At 44.1% G+C, this 22,544-nt stretch overlaps 3 protein-coding genes and 1 non-coding gene across 4 annotated transcripts in view; all 4 read left to right on the plus strand.

The window, feature by feature from the left end:
• Positions 1 to 1,745: 1,745 nt before the first annotated feature.
• LOC137490790 (U12 minor spliceosomal RNA) lies at positions 1,746 to 1,898 on the plus strand. Its single transcript, XR_011010852.1, has one exon. It is a non-coding gene; the product is annotated as a U12 minor spliceosomal RNA (small nuclear RNA).
• A 376-nt stretch (positions 1,899 to 2,274) lies between these two features.
• LOC100331338 (GTPase IMAP family member 7-like) overlaps positions 2,275 to 22,544 on the plus strand; it is a 217,413-nt gene continuing 197,143 nt past the window's right edge. The window contains exon 1 of the transcript XR_012400676.1: positions 2,275 to 2,331. The gene's annotated coding sequence lies outside the window, so the exon portion shown is untranslated. The remainder of the gene's footprint in view (positions 2,332 to 22,544) is intronic.
• fam234b (family with sequence similarity 234 member B) lies at positions 4,655 to 17,624 on the plus strand. The gene is given in 12 exon segments (NM_207053.1): positions 4,655 to 4,745; positions 7,539 to 7,886; positions 8,463 to 8,579; positions 8,878 to 9,072; positions 11,793 to 11,908; positions 12,032 to 12,182; positions 12,277 to 12,412; positions 12,911 to 13,105; positions 13,279 to 13,357; positions 13,452 to 13,613; positions 13,715 to 13,823; positions 15,801 to 17,624. Coding segments are annotated over 12 exon segments (1,887 nt in total). The 5' UTR covers positions 4,655 to 4,708; the 3' UTR covers positions 16,043 to 17,624.
• On the plus strand, positions 18,910 to 22,456 carry smdt1a (single-pass membrane protein with aspartate-rich tail 1a). Its single transcript, XM_068218385.2, has 3 exons — positions 18,910 to 19,097; positions 21,812 to 21,955; positions 22,355 to 22,456. Exons 1-2 carry the CDS (start codon positions 18,966 to 18,968, stop codon positions 21,947 to 21,949), a joined length of 270 nt encoding a protein of 89 aa, XP_068074486.1. The 5' UTR covers positions 18,910 to 18,965; the 3' UTR covers positions 21,950 to 21,955; positions 22,355 to 22,456.

Here is a 22,544-nt window from a genome sequence, read left to right on the forward strand (position 1 = left end):
AACGCGCATGCGTTTCACTTTCATATGGGCGGGGCGAAGTGACGTGTGACGGACAGCGGAAAGGGTCAAAACACACCAAAGGGAAAACAAAACGCGAAAGGATTCATCCGCCGCCCTAACAATAGGGTATGCGGAGCTAGTGCTTCCTCCCATACTGATAAACTTCCGGTGAACGGTTAATGTGACTTTTTTTTATTTTATACGGCTCCTTTTACAGCACTGATGTTTTAAATGTAATTAAAATATAATCAGTTTAATAAACTTTGGCATTCATTTAGTTGCTCAAGCGTAAAACGAGACAGAAAGCCGTTTGCTCGCATGCACCCGTCAGGATCGGCAGGCTAGCGCTGAAGCTCCATTGAATAAACTGAGGTTAAATAAATGCTCGTGTTATAAAGACATGGCGGGGAAATGTAATGTAATGCAGTGTTTCTTGTACAATCTGAGATTTTTAAATTTTTTTAAAGAAAACAGACCTTAAACGCCCAGAGTTTGATCAGTTCAGCGGAAGCGCTTGACCCAGGTGACTGGCAAATTAAAAGTCCTCCCGCATACTTCCACATATACCCAATTATTTTATCAAGAGCGAATTCTGTAAGCAGTTAATTGAGCATATATAGGCGATTTCCTCCCTTATACACCGCGTTAGCAATAATAATACTATTTGTTCAGGTTATTGCTGTAATAATGGCTTAATGCTTGAAAATAAAGACAAAATGCAGTATAGTGTTGGTTAAAACACATTGTACACAGACAAGCTTTACTCATATATGAAGAACAGAGCTTAATGTGGATTAATGCAATAGGAATATTTGATGTATCTCTATATGTCACACTCCTACTGCCATCATGAGCGTTAGAATGAGCCGTCTTGGAGAGTTTGAAGATTTATTGATAACTTTACATAGAAACAGTCATTAAAAATTAAAGTAATACAGCCAGTGTGTGTAATTATGTATTTATTTCACCTCCAATCTGATGGAGAAACACAATAACACAAATATAATACCATGCAAATACTACAAAACATCACAGTTAACCCTTTTAAACCGGTACAGTTTAATAACCGTCATAACATCAGGGTTTATTTTTAAGGGAACAGTTTAACTCCGATATAGAAACTGAAGATCCAGTGATCATTCACTCTCCATATCCTCCATTTCCCAGACCTCTTTAAGTCTTTCTTCTGTTAAACATTAAAGAAGATATTTTGAAGAATGTTGGAATCCTGTACCCGCTGCCTTCCATTTGCTTTTCCTACAATGGAAAGTCAATGGTTACAGGTTTCCAACATTCTTCAAGATATCTTCTTCAGTGCTCAACAGAAGAAACTCATAAAGGTTTGGAACTACTTGTGAGATGAGCTATTCCTTTAACACCACCAACAGAAGTCATTAAATGACTATAGTGCAGACCCAGATGGCAGTCTCCATTTTAATCCGCTGCACATTTACACAAACAACAACAGGAGTCTGAGAGCAGCAGGCTCCTCCCTCCTGCCGTCTGAACGCCATGACGTCACTCACTATCCCACAATGCACTGCCCGGAGAGTCCATTCATGACACAGAATACGCTCTTTTAGCCGTACTGAATCATTTTACTCCACTACATGGCGTTAGCAGGTCATATATAGCCTACTATATAGCGTGTGCTGAGTGTACACTGCGCTGGTATACTCCAGCTCACCGTCGCCGAACACGCAGGCGCTCCTGAACCCGTCTCAGAGCTTGATGGTCGACAGGTTATGCCTTAAACTGATGAGTAAGGAAAATAACGATGCGGGGTGACGCCCGTGTCCTCGCTAAAACTCGCGAGAGGAATTTTTGAACGGGTACAGGTCTGCAGCAGGTGACTCGCCTACTTTAGCGAGATGCCGCGCTGATCCAGGATCTGCCCCGACAACACCCAATAACAGGTTAAAAGTAGAAAGTATAAACTAATATATGATCTGACGGCAATCAATGTTGTACTCAGGAGTTATTTTAAACTTGCACTTAACTAATACAAAGTTACACAATATATACTCGTATGTATTTATACTGTCTAAGACAGACCAAACAAGCACTTTGAAAATTGAGAAAGAAATTGACCTAAAGAGGTGATTAAGGCTAGAGAAACCAGCAGGGGAGCATCTTAGATATATACACTAGATGTCGCCTGGCCTATTGTTGTCTATTGGACGGAATGCGTCAATAGCGCCGCCATCTTGCTACAGGGTAGCGCTCCTTTGAAAAGAATGCGGGGCCAAGTTACAGTCGAGGACTGTGGCCATCCAAAGCCAGAGATATACACATATACACACATATCTATGATCGGGAGTTTTCCTGGATGTTAGTATGTAATTTATTTTTCTAATTGTGAAAATTATAATTTTACATCACTTTGATGGATCAGTGACCGCACGGGCATTCCTGACAAAAAGCTTTGTGTGTACAGAAATGTACTATTCACCCTCCCTGTTAAATCTGATCTAATCATGTCCTGAAACACAGCTCCTCTCCTGCTTTCACTTCTCATACTGACGAGAAAAGAGCGATTTGTTTGTGAATGAATCCCCTGAACGACTCTTTCACTAACATTAGCCGACAATAATACCAGTTTCTGGCAGCGCAGCATCTCGTTGTCATGTTTCTTTTGCATTGTTTGCTGATTTTATTCAACAAAACTAGCATAAGCCGAGTGTTTAGTGCGAGTTGGAGCTGCTTTGCCGTATGGTGAATGCAGTAAGAGACTGTTATCATCAATAACGTGACCTGATTAGCACAAAAGTTCAGAACATACAAAAACAGAAAAAAACTTAATATTACCAAATAATGTTCTGCCTTTGTGCTTTGTTTTCTTTATTTGCTCGTTACTACACCCGTAGACAGCGCTAAAGTCCCGCATCTTCACGTAATAATACTGTCTTGACTAGTGCGGTTGAAAGACACTTGTCCTGGGAGCACTGTACCAATATGGCGGCGCTATTGACGCATGCTCAGGGTCCCTGTGCCATATCTAGTGTATATATCTATGGGGGAGCATGACTGTGTGGGACAATGACAGCTGAACACTGCAGCTGCTAATATATAGAGGTGTAAGATGGAGTTTAAAGTCCACATCAAATCAAAACTAGCCAAACTTCTTCAATGATTCATGTGCATTTCTACAGAGCAAACTGTGATTAAACTACAGATGTACTAGTCACATGTTCGCTTTCTGTCAGCTTATGCACATTTAAAGAGACAGTTCACCTGAAAATGCCCAGTGGGGGTAAACTTCCACGAGTTTCTGTCATCTGTTGAACACAACACTAGATAATCTGAAGAAAAGCAGAGCCATCATAGGAACACTGGCATACTTCTCCAGCATTCTTGTGCTGGACAGAGGAAACTCACACTAGTGGGAATGACCAGTGTTTTAGTCAACAGTCCCTTTAAGAGGATGATTTTCAGCAGCCATTCTGTAAGCAGCACAGTGAGTAGCACTGTCACCTCACAGCACTCAGATCTCAGGTTTGAGTCTCGGCTGGGTCAGTTGGTGTTTCTGTGTGGAGTTTGCATGTTCTCCCAGTGTTGGTGTGGGTTTCCTCCGGGTGCTCAGGTTTCCCCCACAGTCCAAACACATGCGCTATAGGGGAACTGATCAACTACACTGGCACTAGTGTATGTGTATGGGTGTTTCCCAGTGATGGGTTGCAGCTGGAAGGGCATCCGCTGTGTAAAACATATGCTAGACTAGTTGTCGGTTCATTCCACTGTGGCGACCCCTGATTAATAAAGAGACTAAGCTGAAGGAGGATGAGTGAATTCTGTAAGCTTGAACATTAGATGGAGTTAAAGCCGTCATCAGCACTCCTTCAGTTCCAGGAACACTAATAATGCAAGTGTACAGAGAAGAACCGGTGCAGTTCCCTGAACGTTGCCTGAAGGTTGTTTTGTGGTTATTGTTTAGTTTTGCTGGCTCTAGTCTGCATTATTCCTGGAATCCGGGAGTCGTGTAACTGTATTCTGAGTGACTGACGCTTTGAAAACATGTGAGGAATCAATTGTTCAGAAACAGAGACGTCAGTGAATGAATGCTGACTGAGACTCGAGCCGATACCCGAGTAAACCACAGACTGCGATATACACAGACAGAAATATATCACCGGGTAAATGCACAACTGTAGGACTATATCAGCGTTTCATTCTGTGGCACTCTGACCACAAATAAAAAATAAAATAAAATGTCAAATAAAATGTCATAATATATATTTTTTTTTAATTATTTTTTTATAATATTTATTCTGAAGCTAAAGGATTAGTGCTTTGTTGTCTGAAAATGAATATGAACATGCGTAATTATACTGTTTATTCTTTATTTATACACAAACACACACACACACACACACACACACACACACACACACATATATATATATATATATATATATATATATACATATATATATATATATATGATTAGCATATTTAAAGGTGCAGTTCGCCCAAAAACTAAAGTTCTGTCATTGTGTCCTCATTTACACCTGATTTAAAGAAAACAGATGGCTATAAATCTCTAGTTTTACTTAGTTAGTATGATACACTGAGGAAATGTTTAGTCTATTTTGTGTACTGTCCCTTTAAGGCGCGCGTCAGAGGACTCAATTTCCCATGGTGCACCTGCGCGGCTCTGAAGCTGCAGTAGCACTCGCGTCGCGTCGCGTCTTCTCCGAAAGCTCGCGCCATGGCTGCGGCTCTGTCCAGATCGCTGAAATTACCGGGTGAGTCGAGCAGTAATCTCCGGTAGCCGGTCAGATTGATGGCGGTGAGATGTGACTGTAGTGTGTGACGTCAGAGCTGTGATTATCAGACGCGTCTTCATCCCGTTATTCATTGATTGCGCGCGACGTTAATGTGTCCCCGATCAGCCTGATTGATTGACGGATCTCCGCCGTTCAGATGATCATCACAGTGATGTGATGCTGGGTTATGTAATGTTGGAGACTGATGATATCAGACGCGCGCGGGATATCATCGCTAGTGTTAGTGCGCGCGTTCCCGCCGCAGCTCTACTGTACTGGCGGCCGTGTTGATCTCCTCACACACACACACACACACACACACACACTGGCACTGACCCTCGCGGGTTTAGCGATCTGTTTAATTGTCATATGGTGTGTGTTTGTTCACCCGTGTGAAATCTGCTGGTGTTGCCGTGTGTTTAAATGAATATCTCAGAGTTGTCGTCATCATATTTCGCGTGTGTCTGTATCTGCACGGGTATACTGGTATTAATAGCCAGCAACGCATTGTAAATTAGTGTTTTATTTAATGCCAAAATTACTTGGGTCTTCAGCATCTTTGCTTAGCGATGCATATTATTCTGCTGTATATAGATAACTGAGAATGAGCCGTCATGACTGCACCTACACGGAAATATTATATTAATAATAAGCAATATGCAGATGTTTACATCATTTATTTACAGTATTTTCTGTCTTCTAGTAGTGGATCTAGTTGGATTTGCACTGTAGACCTTAAATAAACGCTTAAAAGCTTGTTATATTTATACGGTTTTAGTTACTGAAACTACTATACTCACAAAATCTTTCCACATCAGTCATGTTTTTAGTAAACACTGCACAGAAACAGCTCCACAGTCAGCAGATTCTGTCTGTTCTGCTCATGATGAGCAAGGTCTTATTACTGTGTAATACTGATAATTACTGATACTTATAATCCTGTTTTCATTGTAAAGCGTTTGTGTTTTTATTAATGTTAAATGTTCATCGGACGGTTTGTGTGTGTGTTTTAAATGAACAGTGTCTGTTATAGTTTACATTCTCTCAATCTAAGATAGCCATTAATAGTTTTTAGTATATTTTTGTCAATTCCTTATTTTTCGTAATATTTTCTGTTATTTTGGTTAAAGCTTTTGGCAGTTTATTGATATTTTGTGTATATATGTCAGTATGTGTGTGTATATATGAAGAATATGACACTCGTAGCAGTGCAATATGGCTGTATATCAGCACTGATGGAAGGTGTGCCGAGTGCTTTAGTGTCCCACCAGTGCTGATGTACAGCCATATGGCACTGCTACGAGTGTCATATTGAGTTTAAACAACAGTTTGACGTCATATTTTTGTATATAATTAAGAAAATCGAACACGGAGAGTCTAAAAACCCCTTTTTATTAGGAACTACTTTCTTACGCCATTCATTCACATCTGCAGCTGACGTCAGAACAGCAGAAGCTGTTACTAATTCACCAAGGTCACTGTAGAGCTAGTGTTTGATGATTCTCTAGCGTAATGTCTAAAGTGACGACAGAACAGCTGATTCTGCTCACATTTTAACATTATAAGGGTGAACAGCATGAAGCACCATCAGTCTACAAAGATATCTCCAAACAGTCAGGGCCGGTGCGTCCATAGAGGCGACCTAGGCAGCTGCCTAGGGTGGCAGTATAGAGAGGGTGGCATCCGCGACACCTCCCTTACCACCCGCGTCCTCAATTATGTCCGCGACACCTCCCTCACCACCCGCGTCCTCAGATATATTCGCGCATAGACGACAGAATAGAGAGGGCAGCGTCAGGGACACCTTCCTCTCTCACTCAGCACCCGCTTGTCCTCAGTTATATCCGCGCATAGGGCAGCAGAATTGAGGTCCGCGACAACCGCGCATCTTCAGTTATATCCGCGCATAGGGCGGCAGAATAGAGAGTGCCGTGTTCGCGACACCTCCCTCCCTCAGCACCCACGCATCCTCAGTTATATCCGCGCATAGTGCACCAGAAAAGAGGTCCGCGACACCTCACTTAATTTACATAACCGGTCACTTTCGTTTTCACATTGGGGTTGAGGGCGGCATGATCGTCCTCTGCCTAGAGTGGCAGTTCAGCTTGCTCCGGCCCTGCAAACAGTGTTACAGTCAGGGCCGGTGCGTCCATAGAGGCGACCTGAAACTACCCTCGCCACCTGCGCCCTCAGTTATATCCACATCTCAGGCGGCAGAACAGAGAGAGCGGCGTCCGCGACACTACCCTCACCACCCTCGCGTTTTCACTTTAGGGTTGAGGATAGCGTGACCGTCCTTTACCTAGAGCGGCAGTTCAGCTTGCTCCGGCCATGGTTACAGTCTACATTATTGCTCTGTTGCAATCGGGATATCACAATAATTAACCCTGAAAAAAGCCACACAATCACTACCACACTGCTGTTGTGTTTGCGATAGGGAAAAACCCTCAACACATGCGGGCATTTCTTTTGTCTTTCTGCCAACACGACACACATTCCTGATATGCCAGTCTCACACTCAATACACTACAATTACTATGGTATACGCACAGCACTACAGCATACAGAGGAGAGAGATCGACTTAGAAAGTCACCTCCCACTATATATATATATATATATATATATATAAATATTCTAATAGTTATAAAATATACAAATTTTCTTTGCGTTTTGCATATTAATTCTGCAGTGTTATTCGAGTGTGTTGTTAGTGTTTTAGTGAGTAATCCTTCTTTAGGATGCTGATGCATGTGTTTATTGTTGTCCGTCAGGTAAGAAGGGGTGTGACCTGGGCGAGTATGACCCGCTGACGCAGGCCGACAGTGAGGACGAGACGGAGGACGATGACCTGGTGCTCAACTATCCCCGAAACGGCCTTCGGGAGCAGGGGGAGGAGCCTGATCCGCAGTGGAGAGCGCAGGTGGCGGGGCCAGGGCGGGCGCAGGGCGGAGACTCTGAGCAGAAGGCGGGGCATGTGCAGGGGGCAGGGCGGAGCGCTGCATTCCTGCTGCCGCTGCTGAGTGCCATGCTGCTGGTGCTGCTGTGTGCGTTCCTCATCCCCTGCCCACAGGGGGCGCCGCAGCTCACACACTGGCGCAAAGCGCTGGGGGACGCCGCCGGTGAGGGGCACACATTCATACACACAAACACACCACGGGTCCTCACACGGCACAGTATAAGCGATCTTATTTTATTGTCACGATACAGATTTATGTGAGTTACATTATAACGCATGACAACAACGTCTTCATCTGAAGAAACGCCGTCTTTTCATCGTTAAAAGGGTTTATTTGTTCCCAAAATTTGATTTAGGCTTATATTTGTGCGACGGGACAGCAGAACAACAGCGTAAACTACCATAACAATGCTCTCCTCAGGTACTGATTATGGGCTTCATCCTGTGGTAATGCTCCCAGTGTGAGTTCAAACACAAGGGGGCGGGGCATGTCAGACACTAGAGAGCGTTTGATTGGTCAGAAGGTTTAATGAGAGACTGAAGTATGAGGAGACGGCAGTATAATCACTGCTGTGTTTATGACCACCGGCAGACTGTAGAGGACGCTATCAGCTGTAGATCCGCTACACGTGGATTACTATTGAAACGTTTCTGTCGTGTTGCGTTCTCTCTGGAATCTTGTCATGTGTATTAGCGTTAGCATTAGCGGTGTCAGATTAACCTGTGGTTGTCCTCGCAGGCGTGACGTCGCCCCCTCTGGCCATGTGGGATGTGGACGGAGACGGGCTGGAGGACGTCCTGATCGCCGTCACCAGCATCGCTAACGACAGTCAGCCAATCAACTCGCAGAACAAAGGTGAGCACAAACAACCAATCATCAACATCCGACGATAAACTACATTACCCATGATGCTCTGCTGAAGATTCCACCAATCAGAGGGTTGTGGCACACTCAATGCTCATTAGCCCCGCCCACTCTCATGAAGCTCCGCCAGTGATGTAATGGAGTCTCCTGCTACAGTGATAGCTTTGAGTTCCTTTAATGTGTGCAGTGCATCATGGGATTGTAGTTCTTTCCTTCGTCAAAGCCATCCAGTTCATAGATGAACAACTGCCAGTGTGTCGTCAGATCAGAATGCTCTGTGTGTGTGTAGAGTTCAGCGTGTCGGCGGTGAGCGGGGCCGGTGGGCAGCTGCTGTGGTCCCGCACCCTCAGAGAGCCGCTGATCTCGGTTCAGTGTGGGCTGCAGACAGCAAGTGCGGACCCACTGCAGAGGACGTCAGAGCAGACACACTCCGCCTGCATCCTGATCAGCTCCGGACACATCATCACCGTCAACGCCTCCACAGGTCTCTCTCACACACACACACTCATACACACTTTAAACAATCTCACACACACCCAATAGCAGAACAGTGCCTACTCTGGGGGCGGGGTTAACATAGCCGGGCTTGATCTGATTGGTGTGAGGTGATGTGTGGCTGAGATACGGACAGTGCGACTGCGATGATTTTACAACATTCACTCAGTCATTCTCCTTCAGCTTAGTCCCTTTATTAATCAGGGGTCGCCACAGCGGAATGAACCGACAACTATTCCAGCATATGTCTTACACAGCGGATGCTGCTGATCCCACAAAAGCAGCTCTAGTGGAGCTCAAAGGCTGCGTCTCAATCTGCTCAAGGGGTCGTGTGCATGAATTTGTGCACTAGTAAGGGCACTTAACTAAAGCACACCTGAAGAATGGTGTACACTGATAAAAATATCAAATCCATCAAATGTACGGAGAGATACCAGCAGCTGTGGTTGGCAGAATTTTTCTGTAAAAATCCGGAAGTTTTCAGAACTGTGTAAATTTACGGAAAATAACCGTATTTCAGCTGTAACATATTCCAGACAACATCAAATAAAACTATTTCCCATGGCTTAACCTATAAAACACTAGAAACTATACCTGCTACAGTGAGCGCACACAGTAGTCTCTCATTGCCCTTCCGGCTATTCCTGATGAGTTTCAGACACACGGTTATAACAGCAGAGTACAGCATCACGAGCTCCACTAAAGCAGCCTCTGATCTCCATGATGGTGAGGTCAAATCAAACATTTTCAATAACCGTATAAACCTCTGTTCATCATCAAATATTCCTGCAGATATGACGGAACTGTGTTCAGTCTGTCATCAGTGGAGCTGCTAATGCTGATATTTGATGGAGCGGTTTACTTCAGCTGGCTCGGTGTGAGGCGGTGTCTGTACGTGTTCATGTCTCGTTCTCTCCTTCAGGGATTGTGCTTGTTAGCAGCAGGTGTTCATCATTCACTCATCTGTGCGCATTCACTCTGTCTAGTGGACTAAACTAATCGACTAATTTAGGGACTAATGAGGGTGTGTGGTGAGACTTCAGACACTCTGATCAGTTTCTGGAAAACAAGTTTAGATCTGTCACAGCTTTTCCCCGTGTTTAGTCCAGACATGAGCTGAAATCACTGAACAGGTTTCCACTGTAGATTGTGCAGATGTTTACCCTTAAAATCACAGACATTTTTTACAGTGTGGGAATGTTATCCAGATGCTGCGCATGTCTTTGTGTGTGTGTGTGTGTGTGTGTGTGTGTTTTCTCGGTCAGACCACTTGAATAAGAAGAAAAGTTAGAAAATACTAATAAATAACCTTTTGGACTTTTGAACCAGCAGAACGCCTCTTGGCTGTGAGCCTGAAACTTAATAAATAGTGTGAAGAGAGGATTAATTATTCATATATTTGAATAGCAGATCAATAATTAATAGCAGCAGATATATATACAGCTATATACAGCTAAAGTCAGAATTATTCGCCCCCTTTGAATTGTGTTTTCTTTTTTAATATTTCCCAAATGATGTTAAACAGATTCAGGACATGTTCACAGTGTGTCTGATAATGTCTGATCTTATTTCGGCTAGAATAATCGCAGGTTTTAATTCTCTATAAACCATTTTAAGGCTATTATGATTAGAAATGTGTTGAATAAATCTGCTCTCTGTTAAACAGAAATTGACCAACTGCAATGCAGACTTCATCAGGTACTTTATAAATAGCGGAGGATTCTGTGTTTGCAATATTGGGTTATTAAAGCACATTCTGTGCGGATGTTTTATTTTTAAATTAATTTTATTTTGTAATTTATTTATTTATTTTAATTATTATTATTTTTTTTTATTCATTCATTCATTTTCTTTTCAGCTTAGTCCCTTTATATATCCGGGGTGGCCACAGCGGAATGAACCGCCAACTTATCCAAGAGTTTTTTATGCAGCAGATGCCCATCCAGCTGCAACCCATCTCTGGGAAACATCCACACACACACACACACACACACTCATACACTAGTGCCAGTGTAGTTGATCAGTTCCTCTATAGCGCATGTGTTTGGACTGTGGGGGAAACCGGAGCACCCGGAGGAAACCCACACCAACACGGGGAGAACATGCAAACTCCACACAGAAACACCAACTGACCCAGCCGAGACTCAAACCAGTGATGGGTAGCAGCTGGAAGGGCATCTGCTGCGTAAAACATATGCTGGAATAGTTGGCGGGTCATTCCGCTGTGGTGACCCGCTAATGAATAAAGCACTAAGCTGAAGGAGGATGAGTGAAAGCTGCTGAGTGGACATGTTCTGCATGCCAGTGTCTGTCTGTGTTGTGGACTCTATAACTCCGCCCACTGCCAGCTTAGCCAATCATATTTCAGCACTCTGGGTTGCCAGATAGTGGAAACTAAGAAGGCTGCTGCGATGTATGCGGACGCAGCTGTAAACGCGCCCTCTAGAGGACAGCAGAGGAGTCAGCACATGCACATGAGCAGATATTACAGACATCAGCTGAGCATCTTACATCGTAATGCTTGATCATCGCTCACACACGCTCCTGTTTCAGTCGTCAATCTGGCAACCGTCGTGTTCATCGGTTGGTTTTTATCGGGATGATGAGACACCGACAGTATTCAGAGCGCTGTGCTGCGACTGAAGCTGACGAGGACACGCTTATATCTGTACACTGATGACCTGAGTGTGTGTGTGTGTGTGTGTGTAGGCAGGACGTGGTGGACGGCAGCTGTTGGTGATGTGGAGTCTCATGCTGTTCTGCTGCCTGATCTACAGGGAGACGCTTATCCAGACCTGCTCATCGCCACACTACCAGCAGACCAGGTCACACACACACACACACACATTTGTGCAAACACACACAGAAACAGACAGGGGTGCGTGCACAAACATACACATGCTCATATTTGTTCATGAGGAGACTGATGTGTGTGTGTGCGTCTGCAGGCCTCTGACCTATCTCTAGTGCTGATTTCTGGACAGTCGGGCGCTGTGATTGGACAGCCGGTGAACTTTAACCTCACAGCTCAGGGGAAGCTGATTGGTCCACTGCTGCACGAGACATCAAAGGGGGCCTACTACATCCTGTTCGGCCTGGGTGAGTGTGTGTGTGTGTGTGTGTTTGGGCTGTACGTGTTTGTGTTTGTGTGTGTGTATATAAGTGTATTGTATTTGTGTGTGTGTGCGTGCAGGTCTGGTGCAGGGCGTGTCTCTCAGCTACATCTACACCCAGGCCACAGGCGGCACGGCGGCTCGGGTTCTACAGCAGGACTCCAGCTGGGAGAGTCTGAGGAGGAGCAACACATCTGCACTACTGCACATCAGCAGGTGCTCACACACACACACACACACACACACACACACACACACACACACACACACATCCTCCTTCAGCTTAGTCCCTTCATTCATCAGGGGGTTACCACAGGGGAATGAACCGCCAACTATTCCAGCAAATGTTTTACACAGCAGATGCCCTTCCAGCTGCAACCCATCACTGGGAAACACCCATACCCATACACTAGTGCCAGTGTAGTTGATCAGTTCCCCTATAGCGCATGTGTTTGGACTGTGGGGGAAACCGGAGCACCCGGAGGAAACCCACACCAACACGAGGAGAACATGCAAACTCCACACAGAAACACACACTGACCCAGCCGAGACTCAAACCAGTGATCTGAGTGCTGTGAGGACACAGTGCTACCTACTGCGCCACCGTGCCGCCGAACAGAACCATACTAAAAATGTAAACATACAGCTGTACACTAATGATGTGTGTGTCTCTCTCTCTCTCTCTCTGTGTGTGTGTGTGTGTGTGTGTGTCAGTGTGTCTGAGCAGGTGGAGTTCCTGCTCCCCCTGGTGGCGGGTCAGTGTGATCAGCGCAGTGATCTGGACGGTGTGTGTGTGCTGAACCGCAGCCGCAGTGAGGGGATCGTGTTGTGTGGAGCGCGCAGGCTGTCTGTGCTGAGAGCGAGCGACACACACACCACGTGGAGCCTCAGCCTCGCCAACATACACACGTGTGTACCCAACACACATACATACACACACACACACACACATCGGGTTGTGATGTAATTAGTATTTTTGTCAGTTCATTAGTTTATTATTTTTACTTTTGAATATTTACCAATAATGCTGTTTTGACTTGTTTTGTGTGTGTGTGTGTGTGTGTGTGTGTGTGTGTGTGCAGTCGTCCAGCACTGGGTCACTTTAATGATGACGGTGTCCCTGATCTCCTTATTCATCAGTCGACCAATGGCATCAGGAAGGTGCGCATATCATTACCATCTCATTATTTCACACACACACACACACACACACACGTGAGTTGATTGACAGTATGTGTGTGTGTGTGTTGCGCAGGTGCAGATCATTGATGGTGCTCGTGGGCGGAGCCTGTGGGAGGCGGAGTTTGTGTGTCCTCGTCTGGCGGTGGAGGATTCGTCAGTTCTGACCGCGTCTGGCCAATCAGTGTTCCTGTTCTGGGCTGGAGATCCGCTGACGCACACGCTTAACGCCAGCAAGGCAAACATCTGCTCCATCACATGACTGCACATATGAGTGTGTGTGTGTCACGCCTGACCACTGCTCATTATATGTGTGTGTGTGTGTGTGTGTGTCCGCAGGCAGCCGTGGCGGAGCCGGTGCTCAGGAAACTCTTCCTGTTTCACCCCTACTATCCCACAATCCTCCTGCAGCTCAGCAACACCACAGACACCGTCCTCACCGCCACAGGTCTGATCGCTCACTGAAGCGTGTGATTGGAGCATGTGATCGGCCGTTGATGCGTGCGGTGCGATTAATCGTTGATGCATGTGATCGGTCATTGATGCGTGTGATTGGTTATTGATGTGTGCGATTATTGGTTGATGCGTGTGATTGGTTGTTGATGCGTGCGATTAATCGTTGATGCGTGTGATCGGTCGTTGATGTGTGCGATTATTGGTTGATGCATGTGATTGGTCGTTAATGTGTGCGATTAATCGTTGATGCGTGTGATTGGTTATTGATGCGTGTGATCGGTCGTTGATGCGTGCGACTAATCGTTGATGCGTGTGATCGGTCGGTAATGTGTGCGATTAATCGTTGATGCGTGTGATCGGTCGTTGATGTGTGCGATTAATCGTTGATGCGTGTGATCGGTCGTTGATGTGTGCGATTATTGGTTGATGCATGTGATTGGTCGTTGATGTGTGCGATTAATCGTTGATGCGTGTGATTGGTCGTTAATGTGTGCGATTAATCGTTGATGCGTGTGATTGGTTATTGATGCGTGTGATCGGTCGTTGATGCGTGCGACTAATCGTTGATGCGTGTGATCGGTCGGTAATGTGTGCGATTAATCGTTGATGCGTGTGATTGGTCATTAATGTGTGCGAATAATCTTTGATGTGTGCGATTAATCGTTGATGCGAGTGATTGGTTGTTGATGCGTGCGACTAATTGTTGATGCGTGTAATCGGTCGGTAATGTGTGCGATTAATCGTTGATGCGTGTGATCGGTCGTTTATGCGTGCGATTAATCGTTGATGCGTGTGATCGGTCGTTTATGCGTGCGGTGCGATTAATCGTTGACGCGTGTGATTGGTCGTTAATGTGTGCGATTAATCGTTGATGTGTGCGATTAATCGTTGATGCGTGTGATCGGTGGTTGATGCGTGCGATTAATCGTTGATGCGTGTGATCGGTCGTTGATGCGTGCGATTAATCGTTGATGCGTGTGATCGGTCGTTTATGCGTGCGGTGCGATTAATCGTTGACGCGTGTGATTGGTCGTTAATATGTGCGATTAATCGTTGATGTGTGCGATTATTCGTTGATGCGTGTGATTGGTCGTTGATGCGTGCGACTAATCGTTGATGCGTGTGATCTGTCGTTTATGCGTGCGGTGCGATTAATCGTTGACGCGTGTGATTGGTCGTTAATATGTGCGATTAATCGTTGATGTGTGCGATTATTCGTTGATGCGTGTGATTGGTCGTTGATGCGTGCGACTAATCGTTGATGCGTGTGATTGGTCGGTAATGTGTGCGATCAATCGTTGATGCGTGTGATCGGTAGGTAATGTGTGCGATCAATCGTTGATGCGTGTGATTGGTCATTGATGCGTGTGATTGGTCATTGATGCGTGTGATTGGTTATTGATGCGTGTGATTGGTTATTGATGCGTGTGATTGGTTATTGATGTTTGCGATTAATCGTTGATGCGTGTGATTGGTCGTTGATGCGTGTGATCGGTCGTTGATGCGTGTGATTAATCGTTGATGCGTGTGATTGGTCGTTAATGTGTGCGATTAATAGTTGATGCGTGCGATTAATGGTTGATGCGTGTGATCAGTCGTTGATGCGTGTGATTGGTCGTTGATGTGTGCGATTAATCGTTGATGCGTGTGACCGGTCGTTGATGCGTGCGATTAATCGTTGATGCGTGTGATCGGTCGTTGATGTGTACGATTAATCGTTGATGCGTGCGATCGGCCGTTAATGTGTTCGATTAATCGTTGATGCGTGTGATCGGTCGTTGATGCGTGCGACTAATCGTTGATGCGTGTGATCGGCCGTTAATGTGTTCGATTAATCGTTGATGCGTGTGATTGGTCGTTTATGTGTGTGATCGGTGGTTGAAGTGTGTGAGTAGTCACTGAAGCATGTGTGACGGTCATGTGACTGTGATGGTCTCCATGTGTGTGTGTGTGTGTGTGTCTCCATCAGTGGGCTACGCGCCGCAGCAGAAGGACGCCTCCTACACGAGTGTGTCGTCTGTGCCCGTGTCTGGCCGTCAGCCGGCGCTGCAGATGCTGAAGAGTGTGAGTCTGAAAGCGGCCATCGCAGACGCACAGATCCTGCAGCTCAGCAACAGCAGCGCGCACACACACACACACAGCGCCTTCCACATCAACCAGTTCTTCAGACGCCTGTCCTTCACACAGGTCCGAGCACACTCATCAGACTGACACCGAGCCGACATACATCTGCACGTTATTAATACATCTATATGTGTTCATCAGCACTTTATTATTCACACACGTGTGTGTGTGTGTGTGTGTGTGTGTGTGTGTGTGTGTGTGTGTGTGTGTGTTTCTCCACAGTGATGATGTTTGGACACGTTCATCATTCCTGCTCTGCATTCCTCTCTGCGTGTGCGTGCACGTGTGTGTGTGTGTGTGTGTGTGGAGTTTCAGCAGAGGTGTAGATATGCTTCATCTGTTTAACACACTTTAAAGGGCACCTATGTTGAAAAATCTACTTTTCCAGCTGTTTGGACAGACACATGTGTGTATATATAGTGTATAGAGCGTCATATTGGGCTGATATAAACACACCCAGTCCTTTTTTTTTTTCAATTTAACAACATAAAAACGGTGGACCAATTAGAGCGGTTCTCAGACCGACCGCAACTTTACATAGGAGTGTGATCCCCCCGCCCACCGAATTGATTGACAGCTGTGCGCATTAACATGTCCCGGTAGTCACCTGTATGTCAACGAGACCAGGCTGCAAGACATACGCAAAGCAACCGGGAATAAAAGCTCTGTTCTGTTCGCTAGGATCAGCGATCATCATCAAATGTGATTAAGAGTAAGTTTCACATGTTTAAAGTGTTTTAAAACAGAGTATGTGTGTAATTAATTACAGCGATTTACTTCAGCTTTACTTCATCAGCACAGCCGCGTGTCAGAACAATTATAAAAGAAGACGCTTCAATCCAGGTTTGTGGACGTTAAATCAGGTTTATTTTGTACATTAACATCACAGATATCCACACAGCACTGGAGGTTAGCCTGTATCCTGACACATATGAGTGCACAAACAGTGCTAAGTGCTGTCTGTCTGTCTGCCTGTGTGCGTATGTGTGTGTGTGTGTGTGTGTGACTCATCAATGCAACTTCACAATACTGATTAGTAAAGGTTAGTTCTTACTGTAGTATCTCTCACAAACACTACGTGAGACCTTCTTCCTTTTAGTCTGTCTGTTGTCTGACGCAGCTGAGGGAGGAGATTAAAGCACGTGGGAAGGCATGTAGAAACAGTAGGCGGGCAGAACTCGCCTTAAAGGCGCAGTACGACAAAACCACCCCGTGCTGGAAATCAGTATAAAACAGCATCTTGTAAAAGGTATCATGAGAAATCTGATGGGTGTTCTGAGCTGAAACTTCATATACACATTCTAGAGACGCAAAAGACTTATATTAAATCTGAAAAAGGGGTAACCTAGGTGCTCTTTAACATGTGTTTAATCTTCAGTCACTGGAATAACACTGACGCTACTCTTCATTATTATGAATATGATTATTATGACTGTTGTTGTCCTGCTGATGATGATGATGATGATGATGGCGGTGCGGCTGGCCTTGTGTCTGTGTGGCTCTCTCGCTCTGGTCAGTGAAGTGAGTTGGTTTGGTTTTGCACATTGAGTTTGTTTGTATTCCTGACTCTCTGTACAGTATTTATAATGGAGATGTACATACTGATGAATGCTGGATGATGATGATGATGATGATGAACAATACAATAAAACAGGAACATTCATCTGGACTGCAGTCACTTCATTTATTATTATGTGTGTTTTCTGATCTCAATATGTGCTCAAATATTTCCTGGATCTTTCTGCTGCAGGCTCTGTAAATATTATTGAGAAACATCATTAATAAATCAACCATCTGCCCTGTGCAGTGTGCTCATCTAGAACTATCATCAGCACTAACAGAAAACAATACTCAGAAGCACCCGATTCAATCTGCTGTGGTGATTCTACAGTTGCTATGGTAACACGACAACTACAGTAATCAGCTGTGGTGATTCTACAGTTGCTATGGTAACACAACAACTACAGTAATCAGCTGTGGTGATTCTACAGTTGCTATGGTAACACAACAACTACAGTAATCTGCTGTGGTGATTCTACAGTTGCTATAGTAACACAACAACTACAGTAATCAGCTGTGGTGATTCTACAGTTGCTATGGTAACACAACAACTACTGTAATCAGCTGTGGTGATTCTACAGTTGCTATGGTAACACGACAACTACAGTAATCTGCTGTGGTGATTCTACAGTTGCTATGGTAACACAACTACAGTAATCTGCTGTGGTGATTCTACAGTTGCTATGGTAACACGACAACTTCAGTAATCTGCTGTGGTGATTCTACGGTTGCTATGGTAACACAACAACTATAGTAATTGATCTGCTTTAGTGATTTTACAGTTGCTATGGTAACAACAACTATAGTAAATAATATGTTGTGGCAATTCTACAGTTGCTATGGTAACACAACAACTACAGTAACTGATCTCTAGTGGTGATTCTACAGTTGCTATGGTAACAACACTATTAATTGATCAGCTGTGTTGATTGTAGTTGCTATGGTAACTTTACAACACATGACAGCTTACTGTAGCAACAAACTAAAATATCCTACAGTATTACAGGTATCGCTATAGTTAATACTAGTTTGATATATCGTTCACATGCTATACTATAAAGAGCAGAAGCGGTCGCGATCATGACTACAGTGAGTGATTTACTACTAAATGAAAATGAAACATTAATAAAGCCATTTTGAGAGCACAGCCAGCAAAATAAACCTCAATTAAAGAGGAAATGCGCGCTTTCTGTCACGTGACCGTTAACCTACATCACCCAACATGTCGTGTTCTGATTATTCTGAGATATGAACTCTACAGTCGGGAGAATATACAGTAAAATACAACACTGTTTATAGTAGTGTACATTCAGTCACACTTTCTCTCTCACACACGCGCCGGTATCATCTGTCAGTGTGTGGAGCTCTCTCTCTCTCTCCGCGCGCACACACACCTCGCTCTCTGTCTCTCTGTCACACACACACCTCTATATCGCTCTCTCCGTCGGTCATGGCGGCGGTGTCGGTTGTCCGTCGGTTCGTGTGCCGGTCGGTGTGTTCTCCTCAGCTCGGGCTTCAGCAGCTGCAACACCGGACCGCAGTGAACACAGCCACCGGCGCCATTCTGGCCAAACCGAAGAAAGTGCGTGAGTAACACGATCAGCCACACACACACACACTGATCAGGTCATACAGAATTACAAACATGTATTGATTATAGAATCAGTGATTATTAAATAAAATAGATGAATATAGAGCGAATGAATGTGGAAATGCGGATAATCTGACAGCTGTGTGTGTGTGGGGGGGTGTCAGTGAACACACTTCACCTGTCAATCAGCGTTCGTGCCTGTGTGTGTGTGTGTGTGTCACGGTCTACCATATGATGTTTATTATTGATGTCGTGTAGATCAGACTAACGACAGGCTCACACTAATAACCCATAATAATGCTGAAAATGAGAGGTATAGATGGTGAAAGTGTACAGATCAGATCTGTTGGTGTATTTTTCTTTCCCGCGCTTCTCTTCGCGCCTAATTTAAAAATCAACGATCATTTCGGACTGAATCAGTTCTTCGATGATCAGTCTCCTTTACTGAATAATCAAAACATAATTTATTTCAGACGAATTTGAGCTAATATCACATTGAAGAGAAAAGTGTGATTTAAGCAGGATATTACATTTAGTCTGTAAATGCTGGTAAAATCTCCAGTGTTGTTTGTGTGGAAAAATATCAGGGTTCTCAGTTAAGAATCAATAATATATCATATTTATTTAATCATCTTGATGGTGCTTAAATAATTTTAGCGGACCAGTGGACGATAATTATATTAGCCTCCACACCAGCGGACAAGAACTATAACGATAACTATATTAGCCTCTACACCAGCGGACGATAACTATAACGATAACTATATTAGCCTCTACACCAGCGGACGATAACTATATTAGCCTCTACACCAGCGAACGATAACTATAACGATAACTATATTAGCCTCTACACCAGCGAACGATAACTATAACGATAACTATATTAGCCTCTACACCAGCGGACGATAACTATAACGATAACTATATTAGCCTCTACACCAGTGGACGATAACTATAACGATAACTATATTAGCCTCTACACCAGCGGACGATAACTATAACGATAACTATATTAGCCTCTACACCAGCGGGCGTTAACTATAACGATAACTATATTAGCCTCTACACCAGCGGACGATGACTATAACGATAACTATATTAACCCTTACACCAGCAGACGATAACTATAACTATATTAGCCTCTACACCAGCGAACGATAACTATATTAGCCTCTACACCAGCAGACGAGAACTATAACGATAACTATATTAGCCTCTACACCAGCGGACGATAACTATAACGATAACTATATTAGCGTCTACACCAGCGGGCGATAACTATAACGATAACTATATTAGCCTCTACACCAGCGGACGATAACTATAACGATAACTATATTAGCGTCTACACCAGCGGGCGATAACTATAACGATAACTATATTCGCGTCTACACCAGCGGGCGATAACGATAACTATATTAGCCTCTACACCAGCGGACGATAACTATAACGATAACTATATTAGCCTCTACACCAGCGGGCGTTAACTATAACGATAACTATATTAGCCTCTACACCAGTGGACGATAACTATAACGATAACTATATTAGCCTCTACACCAGTGGACGATAACTATAACGATAACTATATTAGCCTCTACACCAGTGGACGATAACTATAACGATAACTATATTAGCCTCTACACCAGCAGACGATAACTATATTAGCCTCTACACCAGCGGACGATAACTATAACTATATTAGCCTCTACACCAGCGGACGATAACTATATTAGCCTCTACACCAGCAGACGATAACTATAACGATAACTATATTAGCCTCTACACCAGCAGACGATAACTATAACGATAACTATATTAGCCTCTACACCAGCGGACGATAACTATAACGATAACTATATTAGCGTCTACACCAGCGGGCGATAACTATAACGATAACTATATTAGCCTCTACACCAGCGGACGATAACTATAACGATAACTATATTAGCGTCTACACCAGCGGGCTATAACTATAACGATAACTATATTCGCGTCTACACCAGCGGGCGATAACGATAACTATATTAGCCTCTACACCAGCGGACGATAACTATAACGATAACTATATTAGCCTCTACACCAGCGGGCGTTAACTATAACGATAACTATATTAGCCTCTACACCAGTGGACGATAACTATAACGATAACTATATTAGCCTCTACACCAGTGGACGATAACTATAACGATAACTATATTAGCCTCTACACCAGCAGACGATAACTATATTAGCCTCTACACCAGCGGACGATAACTATAACTATATTAGCCTCTACACCAGCGGACGATAACTATAACGATAACTATATTAGCCTCTACACCAGCAGACGATAACTATAACGATAACTATATTAGCCTCTACACCAGCAGACGATAACTATAACGATAACTATATTAGCCTCTACACCAGCGGACGATAACTATATTAGCCTCTACACCAGCGGGCGATAACTATATTAGCGTCTACGTCAGCGGGCGATAACTAAAGGTTCTGTTGGAGATTCTGAAGCACTGAGACATATAATAGGGGTATTGTATTGTTATAAACAGTATTCGGCTCATAATAATAATAGTAATAACGATGTTCGTGTGATATTCACCTGTAAGCTGAAGTCAGGCCAGCGTTCAGTCTCTTACTGCAGGGTTAGGTCTGAAACATAAAATATTAACTCACACTCAATCAACGTGTGTGTGTGTGTTCAGACGGCATTTGGTCTGCTGCGCATCATGACGGTGGTGGCCCCGTTCCTGTACGTCGGCACTCTGATCAGCAAGAACTTCGCCGCTCTGCTGGAGGAGCACGATATATTTGTGCCGGAGGATGATGATGACGACGACTGACCTCAGGTGTGTGTGTGTCTTTAGTCTCATTTCTAGTCCAAATATGTGGAAATTCTTAAATCGAGAAGCATTTTCCAGACAGGGAATAAACTAACGATGTCAAAATGAAGTGATTTACTTTATTTACCGAAAACATGATTATTCTGCTTAGTTTAAGAGTACTGGCCTTTTTAAGGGGGGAAAACACTGAATTTTGGTTTATTATTTACTTAATTATGTTCACTTGTGTGAAAATGCGTGTCAATTGAGGAATATTTCAATATTTAGACTAGACATGAGACAAAAACCAGTACTGCGTCTAAAGGTAAAGGGGTCCGACCCGGTATTAGTGAGGTGTACCTAATAAAGTGGCCAGCAAGAGAATACATGTTCTGTCAGACTCATCTCTCGGTTTGTCCTCCACAGGTGCTCCAGGTCTTCTCTCTTCACCTGTATGCAGATGCAGGAACGTGTGTGTGTGTGTGTGTTGATCACTCTTCTATAATAAAGGTAATATATATATATGAACAGTCAGACGCTCCGGCCTCGTCTCAAACAGTGCACACGGTTATATGCTCAGCAGATGCAGAATGGTGAACACTGAGTGCTTCATCTG

The sequence above is a fragment of the Danio rerio genome, chromosome 3 (genome assembly GCF_049306965.1).
Source record: "Danio rerio strain Tuebingen ecotype United States chromosome 3, GRCz12tu, whole genome shotgun sequence".
Lineage (NCBI taxonomy): Eukaryota > Metazoa > Chordata > Actinopteri > Cypriniformes > Danionidae > Danio > Danio rerio.